The following is a 19,429-nucleotide window of genomic DNA, read 5'->3' on the forward strand; positions in this document are numbered from 1 at the left end:
TTAGGACAGTCAATTGTACGTAAGTGTGCTAGATGTATTAAAATAGGGAGGGAAGAAGTTGTGGAGACAAGTTAAAAATGTTATTGCTACAATTCAGGTAAAATGTAGAGTTCCTATCTAAGGTTGATGGCCATTACAGTAGAGAAGAGGGGCCTCACATGAAATAAATAAGAAAGGATGAGATAGCAAAGTTATAGTGACGTTTTGAGGCTCGATGATTAGGTCGCTAACAGAAAACAAAGGGACAGTTGCTTTTGTGATGTCCATTTGAACACACTTGTTAAATTTAAGGGCCTTGTGGAAAATATTAATGGAGATTGTATCCTGATTTTTGGAAAGTGGGAATAGAAGTTATTCTTTTATTTAAGAAGGTTTTTGACTAATGTAGAATTTTGGAAAGGATTAATGTGCCTTGTGTTTGACACATAGTAGTTATTCATAAATTATAAAACTAAAATTGAATAGGTAAGGATACATGTGATTTTACCATCTATATTTGCTGCATATGTAATAATTATACTCTGATATAATTACAATGGAAATTAAAAAATTGACTTTGCAGTTACGTGTGTTACTGCAGAGTTAAGACTGCTTTTTTTTTTTTTTTTAACCATTTTCTAGGGGGTGAAGATCGAGAACTTATTCAGAGAAGGAAAGAGAAATATAGACAAGAACTACTGGAACAAATGGCTGAACAACAGAGGAATAAGAGACGGTAATGAAAGGTTTGCATTTAACAAAGATGTTTTGAATTTAAATATGTTTGTTTAAAATGATATGGTAGTAACTGTTACATGGTAAAATAAGGGAATATTTTTCCTAATACAGTTCTGTGTTTGTAAATCATTCTATTTCAGTCTCCACATTGTAAATCAGCCAGGGTAATAAAACAGATACTTTGAGGGTGATCATTTTCTTCATCACAGGTAACAAAAGAGACTGTGTGTTCATTCTATAATAGGCCTCGTACATACTCTCATTAATTCTTCAGTTTTAGGGGTGCATTTAATGTTATCTACATGCCCACTGTGTTATCCCATATATAGTAGCAAGTAAAAAGTGTTTTGTCTTTTAACAATGAAATGGTAAGCACACATATATGTACATGCCATATAAAAATAATCATGAGAAATCCACAGATATTTATATTGTATACAACTTTCAGAGTTTGTAATCATTCATGTAGAAAGATCTCTGAAATAATAATTTCATTTTAAAATTAGGGATAGATATTTTGGTTGTAGAGAATTCGAGACCTGTCACCTTTTAGTTTTGCCTTTTTCTTAGAGGAAGGCAGTATCTCTTGTCTGGTATTAGCCATATTTAAGATCATTTTTCTTGAATACTCTTACTGGAGAGTATCATGTTAATTTTTAATTTTTAATCCTCTCTTTTGTGAACTGAAGATATACATGTACCCTAAAAGAAGTTTTTATTTGTTTTACTAAGACTTTGCTTTACTTCTTTATTGTGTATACATTGCTTAGACTTTGAAGTATCCCAGGCACTGGTTTAGAGATATTTATTCCAAGTCAGTTTGCATGTGAATGCTTGTTTACTTACCACCAAATCAGAAAATTTAGTTTTCAGAATTATTTAAGGTTTTATTGTTAATTAAAGAAATTATTTACTATTTATTTTTGGAAATGTCATTGCATGGACTTTGTAAGTTTGTTTCACTAATGATTATGATTTTGATACTGTTTATTATAACCTTGAAATATATAAAACTTTAATTTTGTTTAGAGAAAAAGATTTGGATCTCAGGGTTGCAGCTTCTGGAGCTCAAGACCCTGAGAAATCGGTAAGAGTTCTTGCCATCTTTTAATGTTTAATCTTTCATTCAAATAAGGCTCAGATGTAGTGGCAGGTAGAGACAGAGCATATTGGGGAAAATGTAAGAGTAGACAAGTTTAACAGTAATAAACTAAATTCAGTAGTCCTAACTCTTGTTTATTTCTCTAAGATGTTTCCCTTTTCATATATGTATTTTTAAAGTTTCTTATAAATTAGTCCTTTCACTTTATTTTCGTGCACTGTTTTAGTTTAATATACAGTGAATGTTAATCTTCATTGTATTTTGATAATGTTTGTTGTATTAGAGGGTGCTGGGGTCCAGCCCCTGCAGGATCCAGGGGAACCTGAAGGAGAAACAGCTTCGGCTGATGATTTAGAGAGAGATAAGGAAAGAATGTTGTAGATAAGAAAATAGAGGAAAGAGGCTGATATTCCTTGGTTTACATAGAAAGCTAATAAAGTCTCAGAAGCTCAGGCAGGAAAGTGAACACAGAGAGCCTCTGTGTTCCACGGGATCAGCCTGAAAAAGAGAGGGAGGGAGAGAGAAAGAAAGAGAGAAAAAAAACATGGGGTGACCAAGCCTCTTCGGTGAGCGAGGCCCATTATTTTATTTTTAAAAGGGACTTTTATACCTTAACTTGTACATAGAGGGAAGTGAAAGATGCAAAGTCATGCACAGTCAGCCCAAACATTACATCTGTTTTGTCTTTATCAAAACCAGGATTTTTTTCTGCATACCTTTCCCATAAACAATATTGTGTACATTATCTTCTGGCCTTGGAGGCCTTTGAACATTTTATGACCCTATTTTGATAAAGGCTGCTCAACCAGAAAACTTATTTTCCCTTGAAATGTTTTTTCTTTATATTTCTAATCTATGTCAGCCTCAGAAAATGTTGAGACAGAGTTACATTTCTCAGGGAGCAAGGGTGCAGTGAGTTACAACAAAGAAAGAACCAATTAGCTCAAAAGTCTGATGTGGTTAATTTCAAGGCCACACTTGTTTTTCTCACATTCCAACTATGTTAACTAATGCACTCCCAGGTGCACAGTGGATAAGAGATATGGGAACTTAGCAACAAGCATTGGCCCAATAATGAAATCCTACACCAGCATTACTCTAATAGCTTTTAACTCTTTGAAAGGCTCTATGTTTTAGCATTCTCGTGCCTCTCACTGTTGGGAGGCTGTAAATAATCACATGCATAGCTGTAAGAGTCTGGATAAACCTGCCACCAAGCTAGAATGCTAACAGAGGGGATTTGAATTGAAATATTCCTCTCATGTCCAGGAGACTTATTAGCTAGTGCCCTAAGTTGATTTTTCCAGAGAAAGGTGGTTGGGGATAGCCCCCTGTTAATGTCAGAGGAGTTGGTGAAAGACACAAAACAGTGAGACAGACAGATTCTAGTTTAGGGGTAGATGCTCGAGAAGGGGGACCTCTTAAGGCCTGATCTCGCCTTTGCCCGTCAGGTCTCTTCCTCATGACCTTTGCCATGGGCGGGATTCCCCATGCTGGCTCCCGGCAAGAGGGGTTTCCAGAGAAACTGAAATCTTTAATTTCTAGTCTTTAAGCATTTTAGTAATTTTTACTTAATGTAAGTCTAGAGATAATAACCTTATATTTCTTTAATTTTTTAATTTTCATAATTGGAATGAATTATACACATCATTGCAGTTGAGTAAGGAGAAGGTAATAATTTATTACTCTTCTCAAAAGCTACTTTTTGTTTTTAGTTGGATGTGTAGAATTTATTTGCTAGGGCAAATTTTTGTTTCATCTCTAAGAAACTTTAATTTCTTTAAAAATTACATTAAAAAGTTTATTCTTAAAAAGAATACAGCAACTGAAAATAATTCTGTTGTGGGCAACTTTTGTCTTACTTTTTCTTATGCTAAATATAACCTGTGGATTCTTCATTTTAAAAACTTTGATACTGCACCAATATCACTCCGATTGTGCTTTTTGACTTCTCATAGAGTAAAACTTTAAGATTAATCTGAGAAATCATTCTTGAGAAATTAAGAGTGCTAGGAAAAAAGAATAAATTCCAAAACTGAATATATTTTCCTCTGTCAATAAATGCCTTCCAAGTAATTTTGACAGTCAAGAATTTCCTTTTAGAATCTTGAACTTTTTAATGTAATGTGATGGCATGTTAAACCTCACATTTATAGTTACCTTTGTGTTTGATGGATCTTATTTATATTTAAACAACTTTTAGAGTGTCAAGTTTATGAGAATAAATAAAAATGTTACATGTAATAGTTATTTAGACCATCACTTTTGGGTTTATTTTTGATGTGCAAATCTTAGAAAAGGGCACTTAAATGATGTTCTGGAGCAGAGGTTAGCAAACTATAACCTGTGGCCAAATCCATTTGCTGTCTATTTTTGTCAAGTTTTATTGCATCACACCCTCCTTGCTAATTTGCTTATATACTGTTCTGGTCTACTTTAGAAGTTAGGAAGAGATCTCATGGCTTGCAAAGTCTGATATATTTACTAACTGGCTCTTCACAGAAAACATTTGCTCACTCTGCTCTAGAGAAACTGTAATGTTAGAATACTTTGATGACAATTGAGAGTAGTAAAGCAGCATAGTGTTGTAGTATAATAGAGTTTTATATTTAGAATTAATATCTGGCTCTAGTCTTTGCTTATTTATTAATGGTGAAACTTTAGGTGATTTATGTACTTTCATAGAGACTCAGTTACTCATTTTATAAAATAAGAATTGGATCTTAAAAATCTCTTATAGCTGTAAAATTCTGTTGTGTGTGCTCAGTCATGTCTTACTCTTTGTGACCCTATGGACTGGAGCCCTCCAGGCTCCTCTGTCCATGGGATTCTCCAGGCAAGAATACTGGAGTGAGTTGCCATTTCCTCCAGGGGATCTTCTAAACCCTAGGATCAAACCCAGGTCTCCTGCATTGGCAGGCAGATTCTTTACCACTGAGCCACCTGGGAAATCCCAAATTTTTCTGTCTCTGCTCTCTGTCTAACTTAAGTGCCTGCTGGCAGTCTGGGATTAGAGGGTCTTTTGAGATCTCTTCCACCTTTAAATTTATGATTACATGTGACACACAGATTTTTCTCTTTATTTTAGCCTGATAGACTGAAGCAGTTTAGTGTGGCACCAAGACACTTTGAAGAGACGATACCACCTGAGAGACCCAGAGTAGCTTTCCAGACACCTCTCCCTCCTCTGTCCGCCCCATCTGTCCCACCCATCCCATCAGTTTACTCCATCCCATCTCAGAATGAAGATGTGCACAGTGGACTCAGCAGCACTCTTGGTGACATGGTGCCTCCCAGGTGCTTGTTTAAAATGTTTTGTGTTTGGGAATTAGGTAAGGTATTATTATATTTTATATTTAGAAGTAGTTGCTGAAGCAGATGATGATATCCTTCAGAGATTTTTGTACAATTAATAGATTTTGTCAAATAATTTCTGTTGAAATGTGTTTTCATTGTTGATCTTTGCTCTGTTAAAAAACAAGGGAAATTCTTATAACATTCTTTTATTGTTTAAAGATGCTTCAGTATTTTTAAAATGTATAACTAAATACATTTAGTATTTAGTTTTAGGTCACATTTTGAAATGTCTGTTTTTAATATCTTTTAACATATAAAACCTGGACATTTTCAATTTTGTAATTTCCACTTGGCAAACATTGAATACTTCCTTCAGTTAATGCAGAAAAAGTTTCTAATGCGACTGTTTTATATATATTACTTTAGTTTGTTTTCTTCAACTCTTTCTCTGTGATTACTTCCAGGCTATGCAACTCAAGTATCTGAAATAAAGTGTTGAGATTATAAAACCTGTAATTTAGGTATTAGGGTAAAGATTTGATGTCACAGGTAAAAGGCATCGTACTATATTGGACTAAACATAAAGAAAATCTTGTTAATATTGGTATTTTCTGGTCTATACTTTCTTCTTTCAGGATTTTTGCTTATTTTTTGTTTACTACTAATGTATTAATTGACGGATTGCATTTAATCTTAGTGTTTTTCCTTTTTAACATTGATACTTTCTGGGCTATACATTCCTTCAGTAAGACTTGGTATCATCTTTTATTTACTGCTAACAAATTGTCTGACCATGTTTACTGTGTTTATCAGATGTTCAGTTCGTTTCATCTGATGGCTTCCCAACTCAAAAGGCTAGGTGGGATTGAAATTACAGAGCATGGTATGATGATATCAGTGTTGATTTAGGGATTAAAATGACTGCTTCACTGGCTGGAGTTTGGGCAAACCATGCTTTTATTGAACTTCAGTTTTCTCACTGTAAAAGTAGAATAGTAACATGTGTGTGTGTGAGTATATATATGTGTTTTTAAATCTAAAGTTAGAGGATTGTTATGAGGATTAAATCTTGTATAAATCTCTAAAAATTTAAGCTTTAATGATACTGAAAGTTTTCTTTTATAGTAATTTTTCAGCTGTTTTGTTGATGTATCTATAGAGTGAGGATAGTAAGATTAGACACATAAATCTTAGTAAATGTGAAGAGTATTCATGACTGAAGAGAACTTTAATGCCTTCTCAGCGCTTCAGAATTATTTGAAGTATACAAAGGAGAACCTAAGATACACACTCAAATGTGAAGACATTCTAGGATGCCTCCTTTCTCTTTCTGTTCATCTAAACGAATCTGCTTTTTACCTTTTAACAAATGGAAAATATTGCCTTGGTGGAAATAGAGAGATACTTCTTAATCATTAATGAAGTGCTGATGTAGATATTTTCAGAAGTTTTAACTTTATGAAGTGCTGAAAATTAAGTCAAAAATTTACTGTTGATATTTAAGTAGTTTCTTTTTCACATTATAGTTTAATTCCTTTGAAAGAACAATATATTTTTAGAGTTAAAAAAAAAAATACACCTTTCTCTCAGTCACATGGAACCACTTGTAATGCCATTCTGCACCTCTGCCTTTTCTTCTTCTTGTATCCTCCTCCTCTGTGATTCACTCTGGCAGCGTGGTTGAAGCATTGCCTTTCTTGGAAAGCATCCTTATACTTCCTCCCCTTCTCTATGTGATCTAAATGTTCCTACTCCATATAATCTAAATGTTGCTGTTCTTTTGACACCCCATGTCTCCTTGTATTGCTTCATCTGCTCTGTGCTGTGCTAAATTGCTTCAATTGTGTCCAAATCTTTGCGACCCCATGGACTGTAGTCCACCAGACTTCTCTGTCCATGAGATTCTCCAGGCAGGAATACTGGAGTCGGTTCGCAGGCCTTCCTCCAGGGGACCTTCCCAACCCAGGGATTGGACTTGTGTCTCATTATGTCTTCTGCATTGGCAGGCAGGTTTTTTTGTTTTTACCATTAGTGCCACCTGGAAAACCGCTTTATTTGCTATACTCTGCTATAATGGCTGTTTTATTTCTGAGGGACAGAGATCATATTTGTTCAGTACTGGCAGATGGTGACAAATAAGATACTCATTGACTAACTGTGGTCCCTTAAATTCTGAAATTTTATATTTTTTGCTTTTTGAATTAAAATTTTTGATAAGAGATTGAAGCAAGATGATGACTTTTCCTAAAGTAGCAATTAGATTTTCAGTAAGATTTTTGTAAAAGAATACTATCTTGATTTTTTTTTAAAGTTGCAATGAAATATAAGAAGAATTTCCCAATTTTCTGTTGGTACAGAGTTGCACCTCTACCTCCACCTCCCATGCTGCCCCCTTTGGCTGCGAACTACCGAACTCCTTACGATGATGTGTACTATTTCTATGGGGCCAGGAATACTTTGGATCCTGGTCTTGCTTATTGTAAGTTATCTGTGGGGTAAACATTACTGTATAGCAGTTCAGTCAGGAAAATTGGTTTCTGTGCAAGCAAAAATATATCAATGAGAAAAAGCACAACTTTACTTAATTCCAATATTATATATTTATTGATTTAGTAAATGCTCTACTTTAAAACTCAGTTATAATTTGTAGTTATTTCCTTTTTATCTAGATTTAAGAAATAACTATTTCATGTTTTCTCGCATTATTCTTTGCTAACTCTTAACTCAGAAGGAAGTATGTTTTTTTTTCCTTAGGTAGCATTTTCGGTATGTGACTTTTTCTTTAGGGATAAAGTGTTATTAAGTGAGTACTCTGACACAAATGTGTGTGTTTTCTTTTTAGATGGTTCAGGAATGATGGGAGTACAGCCTGCTCCTGCTGCTTATGTTACAGCTCCTGTCTCCCACCAGCCAGCACAGCCTATTGTGTAAGTAGTTAAAATAATACTTTGTTTCAAGATTAATTTGTCTTCCATTGGACCTGTATTATTCAGTGCACTCTTTTTTGTTCAGAACAGATATAACTAATTTTAATTTACAGTTATTATATAACCAGTGCACAATGCTGGAAAAGATTGAGGGCAGGGGACCTCACAGGATGAAATGGTTGAATGGCATCACCCACTCAATGGAGATGAATTTGAAGAAACTGGGAGAGGTAGTGAAGGACAGGGAAGCCTGGCATGCTGTAGTTCATGGGGTTGCAAAGAGTCGGACACAACTTAGTGACTAAATAACAACAATGTTATGTGTAGTGCTTTTAAGTCAATGTTTCATATTTCATAGAAAGCACATTTAAAAAATTAAGAATAACCTCTTTCTGTTATTAGAAAAGTCATTTGTATGTCTTATTGATAAAAAAGAGTACAAACAAATGTGTAAAAAATTGAAGTCACCTAAAGTCTCATTCATCCAGAGGTAGATATATCTAAATATGTATTCAGGAACCCATTTTATGTACAAATACAACCACAAAAATATATACAGAACACACTACAGCATCTTTTTAAAAAAACGACATTTTTATTTAGAGATAAACATAGATTCCTATGGTGAAATTATAAGAAGCAATATAGAGACATCCTGTGTACCTTTTAGTTTGTTTCAGCATTTTCAATATTCAGTTGCTAATATTTTGCAAAACTGTGCTCAGTATCACTCAGATATATAACACTGAATACAGTGAAGATACACTCCCGTTATTGCAGGGATTCCTGAAGATGCCCTCTTATAGCCATAGTTCTGGCCTACCCCAATTCTCTCCTTAGCCACTGGCAGTAACTGATCTATTTTCTATTTCTGTAATACTTCAAGCATGTTTTATAAGTGGATTTTTAAATTATGTAACCTTTAGGGGTTGACTTTTTAGAGTCAGCATAACTGTCTGGAGATTCGTCCAGGTTTTTGCACGTGTAAAAAATTCATTTGTTTTAATTGTTTGTAGCATTCAATGGTGGGGAATGTACCACAGTTTAACCATTCACTTATTAAAGATCATCTAAGTTATTAAGAATTGATGCTTTTGAACTGTGGTGTTGGAGAAGACTCTTGAGAGTCCCTTGGACTGCAAGGAGATCCAACCAGTCCATTCTAAAGGAGATCAGTCCTGGGTATTCTTTGGAAAGACTGATGCTAAGGCTGAAACTCCAATACTTTGGCCACCTCATGCGAAGAGTTGACTCATTAGAAAAGACTCTGATGCTAGGAGGGATTGGGGGCAGAAGAAGGGGACGACAGAGGATGAGATGGCTGGATGGCATCACCGACTCAATGGACGTGAGTTTGAGTGAACTCCGGGAGTTGGTGATGGACAGGGAGGCCTGGCGTACTGGGGTCGCAAAGAGTCGGACACGACTGAGCAACTGAACTGAAGTTACGAATAAAGCTGCTGTAGACATTCTTGTACAGGTTTGTTTTTTTTTTGTAAACACAGTATTTCTTTAGGATATTGCCTAGGAGTGTTTGTTATTGTTGGGTTGTATGGTAGTTACAAGCCTACTTTTGTAAGAAACTGCCAGACGGTTTTCAGAGAGACTGTACTATTTTCCTTTGTATCAGCAATGTATTAAAAACCTGTTTTTTTTTTTAAAAAAAAAACAAACAAAAACCTGTTTCTTCATATCTTCCCCAATATTTGGCATGTGACTTGTGTTTAGGCCATTCTGATAGGTGTATAGATAGTGATTGGGGTTTTAACGTAGTTTCCTAATAATGATAATGTTGAACGTCTTTTCATGTGTTTATTTACCATCTGTAAATCTTTGGTGAAACATCTGTTGATATGGCTCAGATGGTAAAGAATCTGCCTGCAACATAGGAGACCCAGGTTCAATCCCTGGGTTGGGAAGATCCCCTGGAGAAGGGAATGACAACACACTCTAGTATTCTTGCCTGGAGAATCCTATGGACAGAGGAGCCTGGTGAACTACAGCCCATGGGGTTGCAAAGAGTTCAACATGACTGAGCGACTCAGACTTCGACTTTTCACTTTTTTACTTTCTGTTGATGTCTTTTGCACATTTTCCAATTGGAGCATTTTTTTTTTAAAATACTGAGTTTTTAAGAGTTCTTCATATATCTTAAATATTAGTTTTTTGTCAGATATGCGGTTTGCAAATATTTTCTCTCTGTTTAAAGTTTGTCTCTTCATCCTTTTAGTAGGGTACTTGTAAATTTTAAATAAGTCCAATATATCAGCTTTTTTCTGTGGATCATGCTTTCAGCATCAAGTATCTAGGTACTTGTTTCCTAAGCCTGGATCCAAAAGATTTTCTACTGTTTTGTTTTTAAAAAATAAACGAACTCTTTAGTTCTTTGTTTTCCTGAAAGTTTTTATAGTTTTACATTTAACTTTGTAGTCCATTTTGAGTTATTTTTTGGGTAAGGTGTTAGATTTAGGTCAGAGTACCCATTCCCTGCCATGTGAGTGTGCAATAGTTCCCAGGACCATTGGTTGACAAGATCCTTTTTCCTGGAAATGGGTTTTATACCTTTGTCAAAAACAGTTGGGCATGTTTGTATGAGTCTCTTTCTGGGATTATTGTTTTCCATTGTTCTGTGTGTCTGTCCTTGTGTTGGTGTCACTTGATAATTGTAGCTCTGTGGAAGTTGGGAAATTGAGAAGTATGAGTTCTTCAAATTTGCTTTTCTTTTCCAAGATTCTTTTTTGACTATTCTAGATCCTTTGTATTTCCATGTGAATCTTACTTGGGATGAGCTGCTCAGTTTGAGATTTTGATGGAGAGTATATAAGATCTGTAAATCTATTTAGTGTTCAGTTCAGTCACTCAGTCGTGTCCAACTCTTTGAGACCCCAGGAATGCAGCATGCCAGGCCTCCCTGTCCATCACCAACTCCCAGAGTTTACTGAAACTCATGTCCATTGAGTCAGTGATGCCATCTAACCATCTCATCCTTTGTTGTCCCCTGCTCCTCCCGCCATCTATCTTTCCCAGCATCAGTGTCTTTTCAAATACGTCAGTTCTTCGCATCTGGTGGCCAGAGTATTGGAGTTTCAGCTTCAGCATCAGTCCCTCCAACGAATATTCAAGACTGATTTCCTTTAGGATGGACTGGTTGGATCTCCTTGCAGTCCAAGGGACTCTCAAGAGTCCCAAGACTCAAGACTCTTCTCCAACACCACAGTTCAGAAGCATCAATTCTTCTGTGCTCAGCTTTCCTTATATTCCAACTCTCACATCCATGCAGGACTACTGGAGAAACCACAGCTTTGACTAGATGGACCTTTGTTAGAAAAATAATGTGTCTGCTTTTTAATATGCTATCTAGGTTGGTCATAGCTTTTCTTCCAAGGAGCAAGCGTCTTTTAATTTCATGGCTGCAGTCATCATCTGCAGTGATATTGGAATCCAAGAAAATAAACTCGCTCACTGTTTCCATTATTTCCCCATCTATTTGCCATGAAGTGATGAGACCGGATGCCATGATCTTCGTTTTCTGAATGTTGAGCTTTAAGCCAACTTTTTCACTCTCCTCTTTCACTTTCATCAAGTGGCTCTTTAGTTTTTCTTTGCTTTCTGCCATCAGGGTGGTGTCATCTGCATATCTGAGGTTATTGATATTTCTCCTGGCAATCTTGATTCCAGCTGTGCTTCCAGCCCAGCGTTTCTCATGATGTACTCTGCATATAAGTTAAATAAGCACAGTGACAATATACAGCCTTGACATACTGCTTTCCCTATTTGGAACCAGTCTACTGTACTATGTGCAGTTCTAACTGTTGCTTTCTGACCTGCCTACAGATTTCTCAAGAGGCAGGTCAAGTGGTCTAGTATTCCCATCTCTTTCAGAATTTTCTAGTTTGTGGTGATCCACACAGTTAAAGGCTTTGGCATAGTTAATAACGCAGAAGTAGATGTTTTTCTGGAATTCTCTTGCTTTTTTGATGATCCAGTGGATGTTGGCAATTTGATCTCTGGTTCCTCTGCCGTTTCTAAAGCCAGCTTGAACATTTGGAAGTTCACAGTTTACATACTGTTGAAGTCTGGCTTGGAGAATTTTGAGCATTACTTTACTAGCTTGTGAGATGTGTGCAATTGTGTGATAGTTTGAGCATTCTTTGGCATTGCCTTTCTTTGGGATTGAAATGAAAACTGACCTTTTCCAGTCCTGTGGCCACTGCTGAGTTTTCCAAATTTGCTCGCATATTTGTGAAAGTGCAGCACTTTCACAGCATCATCTTTTAGGATTTGAAATAGCTCAACTGGAATTCCATCACTTCCACTAGCTTTGTTTGTAATGATGCTTTCTAAGGCCCACTTGACTTCACATTCCAGGATGTCTGGCTCTAGGTGAGTGACAACAGCATTGTGATTATCTTGGTCGTGAAGATCTTTTTTGTACAGTTCTTCTGTGTATTCTTGTCACCTCCTCTTAATATCTTCTGCTTCTGTTCAGTCCATACCCTTTCTGTCCTTTAATGAGCCCATCTTTGCATAAAATGTTCCCTTGGTGTCTCTAATTTTCTTGAAGAGGTCTCTAGTCTTCCCATTCTGTTGTTTTCCTCTATTTCTTTGCATGGATTACTGAGGAAGGCTTTCTTATCTCTCCTTGCTATTCTTTGGAACTCTGCATTCAAATGGGTATATCTTTCCTTTTCTCCTTTGCTTTTCTCTTCTCTTCTTTTCACAGCTATTTGTAAGGCCTCCTCAGACAGCCATTTTGCTCTTTTGCATTTCTTTTCCATGGGGGTGGTCTTGATCCCTGTCTCCTGTACAATGTCACGAACCTTCGTCCATAGTTCATCAGGCACTCCCTCCATCAGATGTAATCCCTTGAATGTATTTCTCACTTCCACTGTATAATTGTAAGGGATTTGATTTTAGTCATACCTGAATGGTTTAGTGGTTTTCCCTGCTTTGTTCAATTTAAGTCTGAATTTGGCAATAAGGAGTTCATGATCTCAGCCATAGTCATCTCCTGGTCTTGATTTGCTGAGTGTATAGAGCTTTTCCATCTTTGGCTGCAAAGAATATAATCAGTCTGATTTTGGTGTTGACCATCTGGTGATGTCCATGTGTAGAGTCTTCTCTTGTGTTGTTGGAAGAGGGTGTTTGTTATAACCAGTGTGTTCTCTTGGCAAAACTCTATTAGCCTTTGCCCTGCTTCATTCTGTACTCCAAGGCAAAATTTGCCTGTTACTCCAGGTGTTTCTTGCCTTCCTACTTTTGCATTCCAGTCCCCTATAATGAAAAGGATATCTTTTTTGGGTGTTAGTTCTAGAAGGTCTTGTATATCTTCATAGAAGTGTTCAGCTTCAGTTTCTTCAGCATTACTGGTCGAGGCATAGACTTGGATTACTGTGATATTGAATGGTTTGCCTTGGAAACGAACAGAGAGCATTCTGTCGTTTTTGAGATTACATCTAAGTACTGCATTTAGTACTGTTTAGTATTACCATCTTAATATTTTTTTCATTTTTTTAAATTATGGAACATACACATAACATTTAATTTATCATTTGAAAGCATTTGTAGTATATAGTTCAGTGATGTTAAGTACATTCCTGCTGTTGAGTAACCATCACCATCAACTGTTTCCAGAATTTTTCATCTTGTAAAACTGAAACTCTATACTTGTTAAATGATATCTCCCTATTCCCTCTCCCCTATGTTCCTGGCAACCATATTCTACTTTTCCTGTGATTTTGGCTAGTTTAGGTACCTCATAAAAATGAAATCATACAAGATTTTTGTGTGTGGCTTTTATTACTTAATCATAATGTTCTCAAGGTTTATCCATATTGTGACATAAGTCAAAATTTCCTTACTTTTTTGCCATGTACGTGGCTTATGAGATCTTAGTTCCCAGAAAATTTCCTTCCTTTATAAAGCTGAATAACATTTGATTGTATTTTATGTATTTACCACATTTTACTTATCTACTCATCCAGTGATGAGTACTTGGGTTGCTTATACAGTTTAAGTGTTGTGTATAGGCTGCTGTGAATATGGGTGTAAACTCTCTGGTTGAGACTCTGCTTTCAGTTCTCTTAGACATATACTCAGAAGTGAAGTTGCTGGATCATATGGTCATTCTGTTTTTAATATTTTGAAAAACCATTGTACTGTTTTCTACAGAATCTACCCCATTGTATATCCCCAACAGCTATGCACAAGGTTCTGACCTTTACACATCCTCACCAACAGTTACTAGTTTTTGTTTTTGTTTTGTTAGTCGCCATCTTAATGGGGGTGATGTGGATCTCATTGTGCCTTTGATTTACATTTCTCTGTGATTATTGATGTTGAGCATCTTTTCATCTGCTTTTTGGCCATTTGTCTGTCTTTGGAGAATATCTTTCCAAATTATTTGCTCATTTTTGAATCGGATACTTTATTTATTTGTTGTTATGTTTTTAAGAGTCTTCGTGTACTCTGGATATTAATCCTTTATCAGATAAATAATTTGCAAATATTTTCTCTCATTCTGGGTATTATTTTCTTTTACTCTGTTCGTATATAGCAATGCTATAGATTCATACGCAGTTTTAATTTTTGTGAAGTCCAGTTTGTCTGTTTTTTCATTTCTTGCCTGTGTTTGGTGTCATATCTAAGAAAATTATTGCCAAATCCAGAGTTGTGAACCTTTTGCCCTGCATTTTCTTCTAAGAGCTTTGCAGTTCTGGGTTTTACATTGAGGATTATGATTTTGAGTTACCTTTTGTATACAGTGTTAAGTAAGGGTCCAGTTTCATTCTTTGCATGTGGGTATCATTTTTGCAGCACCATTTATTGAAAAGACTGTCCATTCCCTATTGTATGATCTTGGTACCCTTGTCAAGAATCATTTGACTTCATATGTGTGAATTTATTTCTCAATTTTCTATTCTATTCAATTGTTGTATCTGTCTATGTGCTAGTCCTGTGCTATTTTGACTACTGTAGCTTTGTACTATGTTTGGAAATCAAGAAATGGGAATCCTCTAGCTGGTTTGGTTTCAAAATTTATTTAGCTATTTGGAGTCCCTTGAGATACCATATAAATTTGGGGAAAAGTTTTTCTAATTTGGCAAAAAAGGTCATTAGGATTTTTATAGGGCTTATGTTGAATCTGTAAATCATTTTGGGTAGTTTTGACATCTTAACAATAGTAAGTTTCCCAATCCATGGATAAAGGATGTGTTTCCATTTATTTATGTCCTCTTTAATTTCTTTCAGCAATGTTTTGTAATTTTCACTGTATAAGTCTTTTACTGCTTTGGTCAAGTTAAATCCTAAGTTGTCTTTTTTTAATGCTCTTATAAATAGAATTGTTATTGTAATTTCTTTTTCAGATTGCTTATTGTTTGTGTATAGACATGAAACTGATTTTTTGTGTTGACTTTGTATTCTGCTACTTCACTGAATTCATTTTACTAACAGTTTGCATGTGTGTGGACCACAACAAACTGTGGAAAATTCTGAAAGAGATAGGAATACTGGACCACCTGACCTGCCTCTTGAGAAATCTATATGCAGGTCAAGAAGCAACAGTTAGAACTGGACATGGAATAATAGACTAGTTCCAAATAGGGAAAGGAGTACGTCAAGGCTGTATATTGTCACTGTGCTTATTTAACTTATATGCAGAGTACATCATGAGAAACGCTGGGCTGGGTGAAGCACAAGCTGGAATCAGTATTGCCAGGAGAAATATCAACAACCTCAGATATGCAGGTGACACCACCCTTATGGCAGAAAGCAAAGAAAAACTAAAGAGCCACTTGATGAAAGTGAAAGAGGAGAGTGAAAAAGTTGGCTTAAAGCTCAACATTCAGAAAACGAAGATCATGGCATCCGGTCTCATCACTTCATGGCAAATAGATGGGGAAATAATGGAAACAGTGAGCGAGTTTATTTTCTTGGATTCCAATATCACTGCAGATGATGACTGCAGCCATGAAATTAAAAGACGCTTGCTCCTTGGAAGAAAAGTTATGACCAACCTAGATAGCACATTAAAACGCAGGGACATTACTTTGCTAACAAAGGTCCGTATAGTCAAAGCTGTGGTTTTTCCAGTAGTCCTGTATGGATGTGAGAGCGGGACTGTAAAGAAAGCTGAGCGCCAAAGAATTGATGCTTTTGAACTGTGGTGTTGGAGAAGAGTCTTGAGTCTTGGGACTCTTGAGAGTCCCTTGGACTGCAAGGAGATCCAACCAGTCCATCCTAAAGGAGATCAGTCCCAAATATTCATTGGAGGGACTGATGCTGAAGCGGAAACTCCAATACTTTGGCCACCAGATGCGAAGAATTGACACATTTGAAAAGACCGTGATGCTGGGAAAGATTGAAGGCAGGAGAAGAAGGGGAATGCAGAGGGTGAGATGGTTGGATGGCATCACTGATTCAATGTATATGAGAAATATGCATTGAGTAAACTCCGGGAATTGGTGATGGACAGGGAGCCCTGGCGTGCTGCAGTCCGTGGGGGTTGCAAAATATTGGACACGATTGAGTGACTGAACTGAACTGTGTGTGTGTGTAATCATTAGGCTTTTCTGAATATAATATCATGTCTGCAAACATAATTTTACCTTTCTTCTTTCCAATTTGCCTGCCTTAAAATGTTTTTTTTCTTTCCTAATTGTTCCAGTACTGTATTTTGTAGAAATTGTGAAAGCAGGCACCTTTGCCTTGTTCCTGATCTTAGAGGATGAGCTTTTAGTCTTCACTGAATCTTAGGTTCACTTTGGATTTTATATATGTGACATTTATTGTAATTAGATGGTTTCCTTCTACTTCTAGCTTGTTGTGTGTTTTTATCATGAAAGTTTGTTGAATTTTGTTAGATGCTTTTTCCTTATCAATCGAGGTTTTCGTGTTTTTTTTTTTCCCCTGTCATTCTGTTAATATTACCTATTATATTGATCAGTTTTTATATGTTGAACCATCTTTGTATCCCAGGAGTAAATCCCATTTGGCCATGGTATTTAATCCTTTTAATGTTCTGCTGAGTTTGGCTTGCTAATATTTTATTGAGGATTTTTGCATCTGTGGTCATAAGGGATATTGGTCTGTAGTTTTCTTTTTGTGTAAAGTTTTTGTCTTGTTTTGATATCAGGGTAATGCTGGCCTCCTAGAATGAATCAGTATGTGTTTCCTCCTCTTGAAGTTTTTGGAAAAATTGAAGGACTGGTGCTCTTTAAGTGTTTGGTTGAATTCACTGTCAGAACCATCAGATCCTGGGCTTTACTCTCTTAGGAGATTTTTGATCAGGGAGTCAATCTCCTTATTATGGGTTTATTCAGATTTTCTTTGTCTTTGTAATTTAGCCATACATTTTAACTACATTAAGTCTCCAGTCTGTGAGCATGGATGTTTTTTAATTTATTTGAGATTTAAAAATTTCTTTCAACAGTATTTTGTGGTTTTTAGACTAGCTGTTGTTTAATTTATTCTAAAATATTTAACACTTTTTGATGGTGTTATGAATATTCTTTTCTTAATTTCATTTTCATGTTATTTATTACTGGTTATAGAAATACAGTTGAAATTTGTATATTCTTTTATCCTGCAATTTTGCTGAACTCTTTTTATCATTACTAACAGTTTTTGGTGGGTTTCTTGGCATTTTTCTGTATATATAATATGTCATCAGTTAATAGACGTTACTTCCTTTCCATCTAATGCTTTTTCTTTTTCTTGTTAAATTGCCCTGACTGGAGCATCCAGTGCAATGTTGAATAGATATTATGAGAGTGGGCATTTTCATTTTATTCTGCTGTTAGGTGGAAGGCATTCAGTCTTTAACCATTAAGTATGATGTTTGTTGCAGATTTTTCATATTGCTTTTATTAGCTTGAGGAAGTCCCCTTGTATTCTTTGTGATTCAGGAAGGGGTATTTGGTATGTTCTTTCAACATATTACTGAGTTGGAAATTGAATTTTGTGAAATGCTTTTTCTGTGTTTATTGAGATATCCTGTAGTTTTTATTCTTCATTCTGTTAGTATGGTGGGGATATATTTATTGGATTCAGACATATTAAATCAACTTGTGTTCCTGTGGTAAATCTCACATGGTCAGGAAGTACAGTCCTTTTCATCTTGCTGGACCTTTCAGTTTATTAATTTTTTGTTGAGGACTTTTGTCTGTGTGTTCATGAGTGATAACTGGTCTTTGGTTTTTGTTTTCTTTTGAAGTCTGTCTGATTTTGCTATTAGGATGATACTGGCCTAATAGAATTAGTTGGATGTGCTCTTCCATTTTCTACTACTTTGGAGAGAGTGTTGTGTGAAGCATTGTTAATTTTTTCAGTGAGGTAGAATTCACCAGGAATCCAGTTTACCCTCATCTTTTCTTTATGGATAATTTCCTGATTACTAATTTAATCTTCCTTGTCATTGGTTAATTCATATTTAAAATCTTTTTCTTGCAACAGTTTTGATAGTTTGTGTCTTTCTAGAAATTTACCCATTTTGTCAAGATAATCTAATGTGTTGGCATATAGTTGTTCATAGTATTCCCTTACAATCTGTTTTATTTTTATAAGGTCAGTAGTAATGTTTCTTATTTTATTTTTTTTATTTCAATAATTTTAGTCTTGTCATTGTATGTTTTGACTAAATATTTGTCAGTCTTGTTGATCTTGTTAATGAATCAGCTCTTGGTCTAGTTGATTTTTTCTGCTGTGCTTTTACTCTCCATTTCATATTATTTCTCCTCATCTTTTTATTTTCTTCTTTCTGTTTCCTTTGGGTTCAGTTTGCTCGTGTATTTTCTAGTTTTTGAAGGTGGAAGCTTAGGTTATTGATATAGTGTCTTCTTTTTTAATATGTATATATTACAACTGTAAATTTTCCTCTTATTGTTTTAGCTTCTTCCTTAAATTTTATACATTATCTTTTTGTTTTCATTTATCTCATTGTGGAAAATTGTGGAAATTTTTAATAGAGCTTTAATATAATTCCATTGCAGTTAGTAGAGAAGGAAATGGCAACCCACTCCAATATTCTTGCCTGGAGGAGACAAGGTCTTGCTCCTCTTGACAAAGGAGCCTGGTGGGCTGCTGTCTATGGGGTCACACAGAGTCAGACACGACTGAAGTGACTTAGCAGCAGCATTGCAGTTAGAGAACATATTTTGTGTTTTTCTTTTTAATTTATTAAGGTCTATTTTAAGACTGAAGCTTATAACATGTGTTCTGCGCTGTAGAACGTTTCATATGCACTTGATAAAATTAGCATTTTCCTGTTGTTGGGTGGATAGTTCTATCAATGTGACTGAGATATAGTTGGTTTATAGTGTTGTTTATTTTCTGTATTTCCTTATTGAGCGCCTGTGCAGTTGTTTATTATTAGAAGTAGTGTATT

General features: G+C 35.6%; 1 protein-coding gene across 15 annotated transcripts in view; it reads left to right on the top strand.

Annotated features, from left to right (window-relative positions):
- CSPP1 (centrosome and spindle pole associated protein 1) overlaps positions 1-19,429 on the top strand; it is a 119,825-nt gene that overhangs the window by 49,520 nt on the left and 50,876 nt on the right. For 11 of the 15 annotated variants that reach the window (XM_040261330.1, XM_040261340.1, XM_040261336.1 and 8 more), the window contains 5 exons: positions 622-715; positions 1,747-1,804; positions 4,908-5,116; positions 7,474-7,595; positions 7,959-8,043. In XM_040261330.1, coding sequence (XP_040117264.1) covers positions 622-715; positions 1,747-1,804; positions 4,908-5,116; positions 7,474-7,595; positions 7,959-8,043 — 568 coding nt within the window. The remainder of the gene's footprint in view (positions 1-621; positions 716-1,746; positions 1,805-4,907; positions 5,117-7,473; positions 7,596-7,958; positions 8,044-19,429) is intronic. The other 4 variants (XM_040261342.1, XM_040261343.1, XM_040261344.1 and 1 more) reach the window with 1 other exon arrangement.

This window comes from Oryx dammah, unplaced genomic scaffold (genome assembly GCF_014754425.2).
Source record: "Oryx dammah isolate SB20612 unplaced genomic scaffold, SCBI_Odam_1.1 HiC_scaffold_19, whole genome shotgun sequence".
NCBI classification, from domain to species: Eukaryota; Metazoa; Chordata; class Mammalia; order Artiodactyla; family Bovidae; genus Oryx; species Oryx dammah.